Source organism: Phaethon aethereus (assembly GCF_964289735.1).
Source record: "Phaethon aethereus genome assembly, chromosome: 5".
Lineage (NCBI taxonomy): Eukaryota > Metazoa > Chordata > Aves > Phaethontiformes > Phaethontidae > Phaethon > Phaethon aethereus.
Genome location: NC_138579.1, coordinates 39,897,914 through 39,910,855, shown reverse-complemented (window position 1 = coordinate 39,910,855; position 12,942 = coordinate 39,897,914). Strand labels below are relative to the sequence as shown.

The window sequence follows — 12,942 nt, the reverse complement described above, 5'->3', positions numbered from 1 at the left end:
TTAAAATGTAGATGTCAAACATATTAACAGCAGACTCATTTTAAGGAATTTTGAGAGGTTTGTTAAAACACTGCAAAGAGCAGGCATATAAGTTAAGGGATGTTGAAGCACATATTTAAGAACTTAAAATCTTTTAGTAGAGTTCATTAATTTTTCATAAATTATACCTACACTTTGAGGAGAAGAAAAGGAATTTTTAAGTACCGCGTTATATAACATTTCCTTTTTCTGAACTGATATCTTAAAGGTGTTTAGTTTATGTGCTGTACATCATGAAGTTTAAGTGGCTGTAGCAAGACAGGTATAGCATACTAATGAGGCTTTACAAAGGCACCTTGAGAAATTGTCTTCTGATGTTTTTAAAACGGGTATCTTATTCCTCTTGCTGTTTTATCTGTCAATGTTTTGTGATGGCTGACTCGGCAAATTCTGCAACTCTTGTTCCAGGCTAAGAATCTTTTTTGTAACCAGTGGTCCACATTTTGGCCCACAGGAGAGAATGTGTTATTGCCTTACTTTACATCCCTTTCTGTGATGATAAATAAATGCATTAAATTCTGTGATAGTACATCAGGCTAAACCACTCCTGCCTTTCTTGCATAGTTTATACCACAGATCTTCAGCATGTTCTGTCCAGTTCACCTGGGAGGTCTAACACTTTTGCTTCTTGTTTGGAAGAAAATAAAAAAGGAGATCTGGGAAGAACTACACATAATACATAGCAAGTTCCTCCCTTTGTACTATTGGGTTTCAGGGAAAACAAGATGCAGCAAAACCTGGGAATGCCAGCTTTGAGATCCTGTATTGGAGAGCTCTGCCATTCAGACTTTAAGGTCCGAGGTGTGATTGGGTCTATACTTCATGATGGTCCATCTTTATGTAGGCAGCAAAATTTGCTTTTCCTTGCAGGAACCTTTCAAAAACAGGAAGGGTCTTGCTGTTAGTTCCAGAGATGTGGGGTTTTTTTTCTTTATTTTATACCAGACAGAACAGTTTTTGCACTGAATTTTACTGTGAAGTGAAATTTATGCTAGCATATTCAGAGCCAAGGTTTAAGGCACTAATTTATGTTTTATAAATCAAATAAATAAATGTGCATCTGCATATCAAGCTGGATGTGAAAGCATACAAATCATTGATTATATGCTTGAGTATGTTCTCCTCAGAACTGAAACCCTTGTTAGTTTTGATGACCTTATATATGAGAAATCTAGATATGCTTAAGTGCTTGCTGAAGTATGGTATGGTTTGATCATCATATTAGCCTTTAACTTAACAAGATAACTTGCATTCCCCATGGCATTATCATGTGTATGGTCCAGAGTTCAGGATTGTAGGTCTTTTTGATCCATCTGGAAGCAAGTAGAAGATTTGGATTTTGACAGATCACTGGTGCACCATGTACTGTAACTCTGGGAACTGCTGCTGTAATAAGATTTTTATATTGCTCCTTTGGAAATGTCGGCATTGATTTCTGTCAGAGACTGGATGAAATATTTTATTGTTTAACTGTGTTCTATGCAGATCTTAGGAAAGAGTCAAAGGACACAAAGCCAGGTTTTGCATCTAGTCTCAGCTGTCTCCCCAGTATTCAAAAGTGTTCCTATCCAAGCATACGCAGTAGCCTTACCTAAGTGTTTTTCCTGTATTAAATATTATAAATAACGTAGTTAAAGGATGTTGTGAATGAAGTTGCATGAAATGGTATGTTTTGCCCTGCCCTTCTCTGTTACCAAAGACTATATGCCAAAGGGTTTGGCATAAGTACAGCGTTTGTTGTACTTTACAACCTTTACAAGCTTTGTTCCTTTAATTCCTTAAATAGAATGGCGCTCAGCTTGTCTGTAGTTTACACTGCATTTCTTGAGTTCTGGGATTTATCCTCTCTTGTCTGCAGCTTCTCACTCTGCTCAAAAACCACAATTTGGAATATTTATGACATAGACTTTTGTAACAATTTATGGGAGTCTTTTCTTCTCGAGGCAGATTAAAGTTGACTGATCCATGCAAGATTGCTGATTTTCCACTTAGAGTAGTTAGGCATATTTGAAATGTTTTCAAAGACTATATTCTGTTGGGGCAGCCAGACTGGTGGTTCTGGTTTATTCTAAGTTTAAAAAATGGGTGGGAAGAACAAAGTGAAGAATTTCATATAAACAGTTATTTTCTGGGCTCTGTGTGTTGTGGATATTGCAGGAGACTTGTGTCCCATCTATTTATGCTGGTCTGAGAAGATGGAGGGGAAAAAAAAAAAGCTTAATTCATGTTCATTGCATCCAAGCCATCGTCCTTCCCCATTTCCAAAGTAAAAGCTGAAATATTTCTCAGTGAGATATTATTTTGTGGAGGATAGGGTAGGAAAGAATACTCATGTTTTAGTAAAAATAAATGGTTAGTTTTAGGGTAGAACATCTTCTACCACCTTCTGGAAATGCTTGCTGCAAGGAAAGTTTTGTAAGACTTTGGCATACAAATATTTGGTCAGTACATGCCAGTCTTTGAACACAAGTATATGGCTTATTGCACTGACTTGTGTGAGAGGAGACTGTTAAAACACAGTCCTCTTCTCATGACATGGTTGTCTCCTGACAGCTTCCTTGTGTAGTAATTGAACCCTTAATTTTAGAAGATGTAATATATTTGAGACTTCGTTTGAGCTAAAACCCATGTCCACAAATAGTAAGTGGACAAATAAATAATAATGGTTATATCTGAGAGAGAGACTACTTGTGAAAGTGGGCTATTTAAATTACAGGTCCAGGCATACGTGTATTGTGGATGACTGGGATGCTACCCTGAAATTTAGAATGTGAATTAACTTGCTGCTCCTCTCTGAATGCTGAACAGGAGTGACACTGCTAATCTGCTTTGTATTCCTGTGTTTCACAGAATCATAGAGTAGTTTGCATTGGAAGGGACCTTTAAAGGTCATCTAGTCCATCCTTCCCCCTGCGATGAGCAGGGACATCTTCAACTAGACCAGGTTGCTCAGAGCCCCATCCAACCTGACCTGGAATGTTGTCCTCTCTGGACAACCTGTGCCAGTGGTTCACCATCCTCATTGTAAAATTCTTCCTTAGATTTAGTGTAAATCTACCCTCTTTTAGTTTAAAACCGTTACCCCTTGTCCTGTCACAGCAGGCCCTGCTAAAAAGTCTGTCCCCATCTTTCTTATGAACCCTCCTTTAGGTACTGGAAGGCTGCAGTCAGGTTTCCCTGGAGGCTTCTCCAGGGCGAACCACCTCAACTCTCTCAACCTGTCACTCATAAGAGAGGTGTTCCATCCCTCTGAACATCAAAAGGGGGTAGTGATGGTGTTCTTTGGGTTCCTTTGTGGAAGAGCTATCCTTCCCATATCCTGGAGGTAAAGTTAGTGACATTCACAAATTTCACAGTTGCTCTCTGTCTGTATTTTTTGCTTCTGAACTGAAATGAACTGTGGTCACTGAGGATCAGCGCAAAATTGTTAGCTAGAGAATTTTTTTAGTAGCAGCACATTTAGGTTTATAACTGTACCAGGAATATTTGTGTCACAAACAAAAATTTCCCTTTACTGAAATGAGTGTAGAGAGGCCAACAGTTTATCACAGTGCACTGCAGGAGTCCCTGGTTTGGTAGGGGCTGCAAGCACCAGGTATTCCTGCTTTACTCTGATGTCCCTTTTCTGCACCGTGAAGTGCACCTTTTTCTCCACCTAGAAATTCTGTCCAGGTTCTAATTGAAAAATGGAAATGTTAGCCTTAAAATGAGAAGTGGCAGCCACATTTTAAAAGGGTTTTAGGTACTTACAGCCTCAAATAGCTGCCTACTAAGATTTCTTAAGTATATTTTTGTGCTTAACCCCTATTACTTTTAGCCACCTAAGAATTTTTTTAAAGTCTGTATCTATGGGAACCTTTTGAAGTTCAGCAAGGGTAAATCTGAAGGAACAGTGGAATGTGAAATGGGACAAATTTCTAATTTGAAAACTTTGTTCTTTCAATCTTATTTGAGATTTGTCTGTATACCTGCCTTTGCACTTCCAATTGATGTAATATGAAATAAGCCTGTGTAGTGCAAAAGACTCTGAGAATGTTTCATTCATTTTTGCTGCAAGTGCTACATAGGGGGGGGGAAAAAAAACAAACCCAAAAACCCTCCACCCCAGGAAAAAAAAGTAAAGCCTTGAAAAATGAGGTTCACAGCATTGTTTTCGAAGCCTTGCAGACAGCATCTCATGAAAGCTGTCTGAATACTTGCATCGAGTATTTCAGTAGTTTTTCAGTAAGAATTTAATATGAAGTTATGCTGTAATTGTAAGTCCACACATCTTTGAATTCCTTATTTAGAGACAAAGTTTGAATTTAAATGGATCTTAAAGGAGCATCTGAGATTTTGCCTGACAAGGAGTCCTCTAGTGTAAAGGGATATTGTTTTCTGTTCCTTCCTGCCTCCCCAATAACGGTGCAGAGGACACTGCCAGGCTGTTACAGTATTTGGGCTTTGCCTGCTACCCCCATCATATTTACTAATAGAGATTTGTATTCATAATTTAGCTGATGATTCATTTTCCAGTATGTAGCTGAATACTTCTAGCTCATTTGGCAGTATGTGTGTTGGCATAGCAGTCATCATGGAAACAAAATGTATGTGCTTGTATTTGGATCTTGTGGCAGATGTGTAATATAAAGAAGGTACCCCTTTGGCATGGGCACTTCCCTGGCTTTGCCCACATTTTAAGTGTTCCCTGGTTATGATCTGTGATCATGGCTCATATTTGTGTTTATCTGCCTTTTCAGAATGAAAATAGCACCATTCTGTTTTCCTTTTTTTCTTCTTTTGATGTTGCAGAGAGTGCAGCATGGTACAAACACTGTGGAAATAGAACTTTATAATATACTTTTTCTCAACTGCCATATTGGTTCTGAAAACAGTTTGTAACTGTCTATCTCCATTTGGCAACTGAAAAGTAGAGGTTTGCAACCAAGGCTTTAGAATGTGCAGGCCTCAATTTCTGTGCAGTCAAGTGTGTTTAAATTATTCTACATGACTAAGTATATAGAGAACAAAAAGGTAAAGATAAGAGGAAATACATACTTTTCACCCTCTGCCTTTTTTTTTTTTTTTTTTGGTGGAATTTCAAGCAAAATAACATGACCTGCAGAGTAGGCTTAAGTCTTTCATGTGCCTATATATTAAATATTAAGAGCTTGCCAAGATGTGTGTATGGTTTGCCCTCAAAACAGGGTTTAACTACTCTTTTTTGGTAAGTTAATTTGCTGAATAAAATTCCTGCTTCTGAGGAAGAAACAGTTTCTCTCCATTTCTCATTTAAAGGATAACTTTCCTGAGAAATTTCAACTAGCCTCCTTCATTTCTGCATTTTTGTCAACGTTAAAGCTACAGCATCAAACAGCTGGAATGAGTATTGGGATGCTGTGTCTCAGTTTTAGCTATTCTTCTCCCCTTGTGCAGGCAGAGGAGAGTGAATACACGAGCAAGTCTGAGGACAGAAGGGCCTGGAAGGGAGGAGACACAGCAGCAACTTCACTGCTTGTTTCCCTTTACCTTACACAAATGTGGCCATGCAAACACCACGCATTAAACAGACACACTAAAAATTGCTAAAATAAAACTTGATAATGGGGATATTGAGCTGTCTTTGTAAGTTAAATTCTGGCTGTGGTTAATTAAGTAAAAATGCTGCTCCAACCGTGTTATCTTGGGTGCCTTATTATTAAACAAAGGGAAATGATAGGAGGAAATAAAACTCTCTTACTTCTTTACTTGCTGGAGCATTTATTTCCCCTTGTCCATATGTGTATTGCAAGAACACCAAGCATAACAAATAGTGTTTGCATTTAGTTCTGAATACAGTGAGGTCCACAATCACTCTTACCTTTGTGAAAGCAAGCTCCAAAGCCTGTCTGGCTGCCCAAAGAGTTTGTATTTCTACACATGTGATGGATGGGTTCGTTGTTCTAAGGAAGCATGGCTGGTGTTGGAGGTTGTGGTCAGAGAAGGAGAGAGGCAATCCATCTTCATGAGGGGCAGTTCTATGGAGGCCTTGAATGCTAAGGCAGAGATGTAGCATTTCATTTTTTATTTGCTGTAGAGGGCCAGTACAGAGACAGTACCTTGTTTTACAGGGTGGGGTTTGGTTTTTTTTTTTATTACAAAGAAGGTGGGAGCTGTATCCTGTACAAACTTTAACCACTTTAGACGTTTTGGCTTAGTTCCCAAGTGTAGCGAGTCTGAAGGTTGCAAATGCATGTATTTCTATGGTCAGATCTCTGATCAGACAGGGAAATCAAACCTCTGGCCATGCACAGATGGTGTTAGGCTTGTCTGTCTGAGCATCCGTAGGAACTGAGGTCTCACAGGCTGCATACTAACTAGCAGGCAGTGTCTGTAATCAAGGGAACATTATGGCCTAGGGAAATTCCTCAGAGCAATTCCCATCAATACAGATACATAGGTGTGTATTTTAAGTACCTCTGAGGATCAGGAGCTTGCGTAGGGGCAGATCTTTTCATCGACCAGGCAAATTCTATAACTTGTATTCCCTCCTTTTTCTTTTTAGACTGCTTATAGACATTTGAGGTTGGTTGTGACAAGGGTAACTGAGCCCCTTTCGTTCAGATCAAGAAGCAGCAAATGAAGAATAACAACTTTTCTTTACTGAACTAGTCATAGTTGGACTGCTGTACTATGGATATAGAACTAAACACATTACCAGTCTCCTTACACATCTGGTTTGTTTAACACTGGCTGTATTTAGGGTCTAAAAATGAGAATGTTTTCTCATTATAGGTTTATTTGATGTTTTAATTGATTAGCCTAAAGACTGTGTCTGAATGCTGCATATGTGGCTGATGTCTGTTTGAGGAGAACATAAAATGCTTTCACTAAGCATGAAGAATGCTAATTACCCTTTTCCCCTTTGCTACTCTTAGGCCTGTGGGAGACAGATGTTACTTAGCAAAAGGAGGGATGAACATAACTTCTTCTGGGCTCAGAAGAAATTAAAACGTGGAACACATCTGCTGTGGTTCACTGACATTGCTGTTCTTAGATTTGTTCTTTGAACAAACTTCTCTGAAAGGTGTCAGGAATTGCCAGCAGTGTCGGTACAGAATCAAAACTAGGAAAGAGCTGTGTGTGCAACCAGAAAATTGGAAGTTTGATGCTTAGATTTTGAAAACCAGAATATATTGTATACCTGTTAACTGAACACAACATTCAGGAGTAAAATATGTAATGTGATCACAAATTTCTTTTTCTTGGTCATGTTTCATTTGTTTAAGGCTTTGTTTAGTTTGACAGTTTCAAACTGAACAGTTACAGATTTAAATATCTAAGGTAATGCAAGTGCAGGGATAGTTACAAATGTGCTTCCTTTTTGATTTGAAAAGTTTTGCTGTAGACTTGTCTCTTTTTAGCCCAGTTCTTGTACTGTGTTCATCACCCTGGTATCTGAACAAACAGATTATCAAAAATTATCTGAATACACTCATTTAGAGGAGTGGAGGGCTTGCATGTACCAATATTTAGTTTATTTAAGGTTAAGATTTCTTTAAAAAAATTCTTAAAAGCAAACATTTTTGTTGTGTTCTTGTTTGTCTTGCAGGTTGATCCATCTTTGAAAGAAAAATTAAAACAGAATACTGTGACACTGGAATCTGAATACGAGGTAAAATAAATTCATTGCTTGGGGCTCATAACCTTCGTTACCCTTGATTACCCTCGCCGCTGGTGGGTTGTATGTGTCCCTAACTAAAATTAGATCAGCCATCTGCCTTTGACTCACTGATGTCCAATAAAAACAAGGTTTTATGTAAAGAAAGGTTTTTGAACATGCAGTGCTTCTTTCTGAACACAGCTTTACTTTGATGTCCAAGTGCCAACTACAGTGGTACAAATAGCACTGTTTCTGTGGTTAACCTAGTCTATAAATGTAGAGCTAATGTTGACCTTAGACGGAATGTATATAAATATTTGTCAGAACTTCTACTGCATGAGTTTTGATGATCTTTAGACCAAATTACAGAACAATGTGCTTGACATGCTTTCTGTTATTTCTTGCTTCTGAAACTTATGTGTATCTTTCAAACAACTGCTGGTTTCTTTTCACTATTTCAGAAAATTTCATAAAGAAGTATTTCACTTTCTTCAACAACGCATTTTCTTCAAACATTACTGAGCTCCAAAATGGCTGTTTTGGCCAGTTTAATATCCAAGGTTTCATAAATCTTCAGGCCTCCAAAAAGCCATGTTAGGAAAACTGGAAAAAGCCTCCCTGTATCTAGAAACAAATGATAAAGCTATTTAAGATAATTTTTAATGTTTTAAAATTACTAAAATGTCCAGCTAACACTTTATCTGTCTCTGTGGTCTCTATGCTGAACACAGGTTTTCTTTTTCTTCCCATACTACATTCCTGTCACAAGCCTTTGAAGAACTTGATTGCACCCATAGCTCTCATACTTAGGTGTCCAAATGGCAGTACATGGTCTTGCTAATAAAGCCTTCCTATTATATTACTCTTCTGTGATTTGTCTGAAATAAAAATAAAACTTTTCATATTATTACATGCCTAATTTCACAGAACATCTGCCTACCTGCCAGGTTTGTGATAGTGTTTTACTGTTATTGCAAACAGTTTTGGGCTGTCCTGCTTCTACAAAGAACTGTGTTTTATGCTGTAGAGAGTAAAAAGATTTGATCCCAGAGTACATATGGAAAGCTCCAATGGAAACTCAAAACATCCAAATCCATTAAGTTCTGATTGCCTCTGGGATTGTTGTGTCTCTGACTTCCATAGAATATACTGTAAGGCTGCTCTAATTTATTTATGTGGAAGAACCACAAGCAGTAAAAACAACCACATCTCTCTGTTTAACTCACTTCCTAACCTCAGAATCAACTGTTCTGTATTCAGATCTGCCTTGCTTTCTCTCCAGAAGGTAAGTAAATAGTTGAAGGATAATATTTAAATGGCCATAATTGCATTAGCTTTATGGATAAATCAATGGTAATAAAATACAACTGGCAACAACATATTACAAGCCTACTTGGGTAATGAGGCTCCTTCTTGATGGACAGAAGTCACAGAAGCAATCTTATTTTTTTCTTAATCTAAACTGCACAGAACTCCCATGCTGAAATTCTTCTAGTATGTTAAAAAAAAAAAAATAAAAAAAATAGTAGTAGTGTTTTGGGTGTTGTAGAGAGTACACCAGCTCAGCAAAACATGGATTTGCATTTCCACATGATGAAAATAGATTCAGACTATTGTTTTGAACTCTAATCTCAATGTATGCTTTACTATGGGCACCAACTTGGAAGCACTAGGCCCATTAATTTCTTGCTTCAGTGACACGTGTGGAATTACCAGCAGTCATACACATACTTCGCAGGCTTTGCAGTGAGTGTGTGACACTTTTAGTCAATGTTACCTCTAGATTGTGGTGGAAAAAATCTAACCAATCACTGAGTTACAACTGACATATAGGAGAGTAGTTTTCTGTGGACCCCATGTGTTCCAGGCTAGGGGGGTTTGGTGGTTTTTTTCCCCCTTTATTTTTTTTTACTTGTTCAAAGTACAGCTCTTAAGAACGTCTTCTAATTCTATATATAGGTCACATTGGAGGATTACACTGGTGGCTGTTACTAAATACGGTATGATAAGAGATCAAGGACAGTTAAAAAAAATTGCTGGTTTCATATGTAAAGCCTTATTTTACAATATTATTAGCATTATATCTGCAGCTGTTACTGAGGATACCAAGCCAGCTCTTTTGAAGCATGGTTGCCTGATGCATGCAAATGTCTATTGGCCCTCCTTAAGACTTTTAAAAAATATTTTATTGTCCTTACAGAAATGTACATATGGAATACATACTGAATTCTTTAGAATGTCATAATTTCTGCTATAAGCATACAGCTTTATGGGCATATTGCAAAAGATAAAGACATTTCCAATAGTTCAAACATGTTGAAGTCTGCATTTTTTCTCCAATGTGGTGGTGGTGGTGGTAGTGATGAAAAAAGTTGTAATCATAGATTTAATAAATGTACTGTGAGGAAATTAACATAAAGATATTTTCTTATCTTCTAGTTTACTAAATTATATCTTCTCAAACTACACAAAATTAATTTTATTTCATAGAGGAGAATTTCTGACCAGGATACTATTTTGAGGAAGAAAGAATTTGCGTGTGTAATTTGTACTGCATTTCTTATCTCTCAGATCTGTTAATAATGCCGTTTATCTTGTGCCTTGGGACATGCCACAAAGGACGAAGCTACCTTTGTATGTGTTCTCCATTGTTTATGCATTCCTCTCACACACTTCTGTGTCCTCATATGGCCCATTAGTCCTTGCTGCTCCCCTTTGCCTAATAAATCATGCCTCTGTCCGCTAGTGACACTGGTACTAATGTGAATGTAGTTCTACTGCTGAGCTGGGTCTTGTAGAACACACTGTAAAAAATGTCAAGTTTTGACCTGTGACAAAAGCCTAGAGTATTTTATTTGAAAGCACACAAATATTGTTTGAAAGAGGGAGTAAAAAAATGATTAATGTGATGAGTGAAAAACATTCTTATGGATGTTTTTCAATCACAGTACATTCCTTTTCATTGGTTTAAATGCAATCTCAGAATAACATTCCTTATTCTAGCACTTGGTTTCTGTACTTCTGTGAAATTAGTGGTCTAGTACACACTAAAAAATCTGGCCTCAGTCAGTTACATCAGACCTCAAAATAAAGAATTGTTGTTTAGTGTTTTTCAAGCAAAGAAAAACATCTTTAAGAAGAATTTATTAATGTTTTACAATGGAAAAATCAGCTAAGTTTGAATCAAATATGTGATATCCAGTGGCAACTGAAAGCACAGGAAAAAAATATCACAATAAATAAAAAGTGTGAAGCATTGCTATGGAAACAGTAAATGAGAAGTTATAAAGCAGAGAAGATTGATAAGACCCTGAGGACATCAGAGAGTTGTCTGATAAGTAAGCTGACAGGGATACGGGTAAGAGGATGGTGTTGCAGCAAACTAAGAATAAAATAATGAGGATGTAAAATCATGAGTAACCTCATTGGCAAAGTAGCAATATTCAAAAAATATGTTAGTATTTCTTTTAGAGAAAAAAGTCCTTTGTATTCAAATCAGAAGAGGCAAAGGATGTACTTCCGAACCTCTTAATAACCAAACAAGAGGTTTTTAATATCTATTAGGCTCTGATGGTTTATAGCCAATAAAAATGCTTGGAAGACTTCAAAGGCAGTTCAAAATCTCAATCTGGGAATCATTGCTGGGCAGGAAGGTGGCATTTTTAAGTGTTCTGTGAGATTTGGGACATATCTGGGCAATACTGAGTACTTTTTTCAGTGATATGGAAGAAATTGTAAAATCATTACTGATGTGCGAGTGACACACAAGTATTGAAACAGTAGAAGTATGGCAAGGCAGGGACAGAGAGCTGTTCATATTACTTGATAAGCTGGGCCCATTAAATGAGCAAAGTGCCTTTTAAAGTAGCCAAAGTTACTTGTTTAAAAAACTGGAAATGCAGGCCAGAGTTGACTGTGTTATGGAAAGCAGCAACTCTGGAAAAGATTTAGGGGTCAGTGAATAAATAACTCAGATTGATCTACTGTGATGCTGTTCCACAAAGAGCTAATTCAGTCTTTATGAATATAAACAGGAATGGTAGATGGTAGGAAGAGGTGATTTTACTTCAGAGTGTGGCACTGATGAGGTTAGTACTGAAATACTGGATCTGCTTCTGCTGTCCACATTTTGCAGAGGGCTTTAAAAATGAGCTAGCTTGCAGAAGAGGCTGAATATATTAATTTAGGACTCTTCTTAAAAGCAACTTAAAGATTTAAATCTTTTTAAAGGTGCCAAAAAGAATGTTAGTTATATATAAATACCTTCATAAGAAGAAAGTGCTAGCTATTGAAGACTTTTATTGCAGCGAAGATACTAAAATTAGAAATAAGGTCCATTATTCATAGATGGGAACATCATTTGAACACAACAGCAAGAAAAAGGGGCGCTCTGTCTTTCAGAATATCAAAACTGTAAAACTTTTTAAAGTTTTCCTTCAACTGGTTGCAAACTATTGAACTCAGAATGGGATAAGTGAGGGAATACACTGGCCTGCAAATAGTCAGTTTAGAGAACACTGCTTTCTTGGCTTAAGGGTATGAATATCAAGCAGGTTTTGTTCCTCATAATTTGATAAATCACAAAAGATCAACATTAGCTGTGGACAAAAGCTGTGTAACTGTCCTGAGAATTACAGAAAAAGTATTGTACTTGCACTACTAAAATGTTCATTCAGGACAGTTCAAAAAGTAAAAGCAAATATATGGAGAGGTGGCCTTGTATATTTATTGTCTTAAAAGAAGAATTTGAATAAGTTCTTCTAAAAAAGATTCAAGCCACTTAATGCTCATTTGACTTAACTTCGGGGATTGTAGTGCCAGCAGAATGGATGAAACATTTTTTTCAGGAAGCGACAGTGTAGTAACATAGTAATTAATTAGTATTAAATCGATGCATCAAAGTGTGTGGACATGAGGACTACTCTATAAGGAAGGTAATTCCTGAATGCCAGTAGTTGAAATCTGCAAGTGTGTTGTTGCTGCCATTATCAGTACCAGATGATTACCCATTTTGTTGTTGTTTAAGAATTAACAGATTAGGGTATTGAATTGATTTACTTCAGTGTCTGTGAAGATATTAGTGGCTAAATACCTTGAGCTGCCTGAGGGATGACAAAGATGTTGGGGAAAAAAGTCTCTCCTTAGCGACTGTTGTGACACTAAATGAGGTTGAGATAGTCTTCTTTCCCCCTTTAATCACTCTGGCCCTTCCATGCTCTCTTCTTGGTCGGTGTGTGGTCCAGCCATGGAATCCCTGAGATTCCAACTGTCCTCTAGGTTGT

At 37.3% G+C, this 12,942-nt stretch overlaps 1 protein-coding gene across 1 annotated transcript in view; it reads left to right on the top strand.

Moving 5' to 3' along the window:
• The window catches only part of COX16 (cytochrome c oxidase assembly factor COX16), a gene marked incomplete at both ends in the record, with an annotated part of 52,440 nt that overhangs the window by 30,673 nt on the left and 8,825 nt on the right, over positions 1 to 12,942 (top strand). The window contains one exon of the mRNA XM_082000836.1: positions 7,610 to 7,672. Coding sequence (XP_081856962.1) covers positions 7,610 to 7,672 — 63 coding nt within the window. The remainder of the gene's footprint in view (positions 1 to 7,609; positions 7,673 to 12,942) is intronic.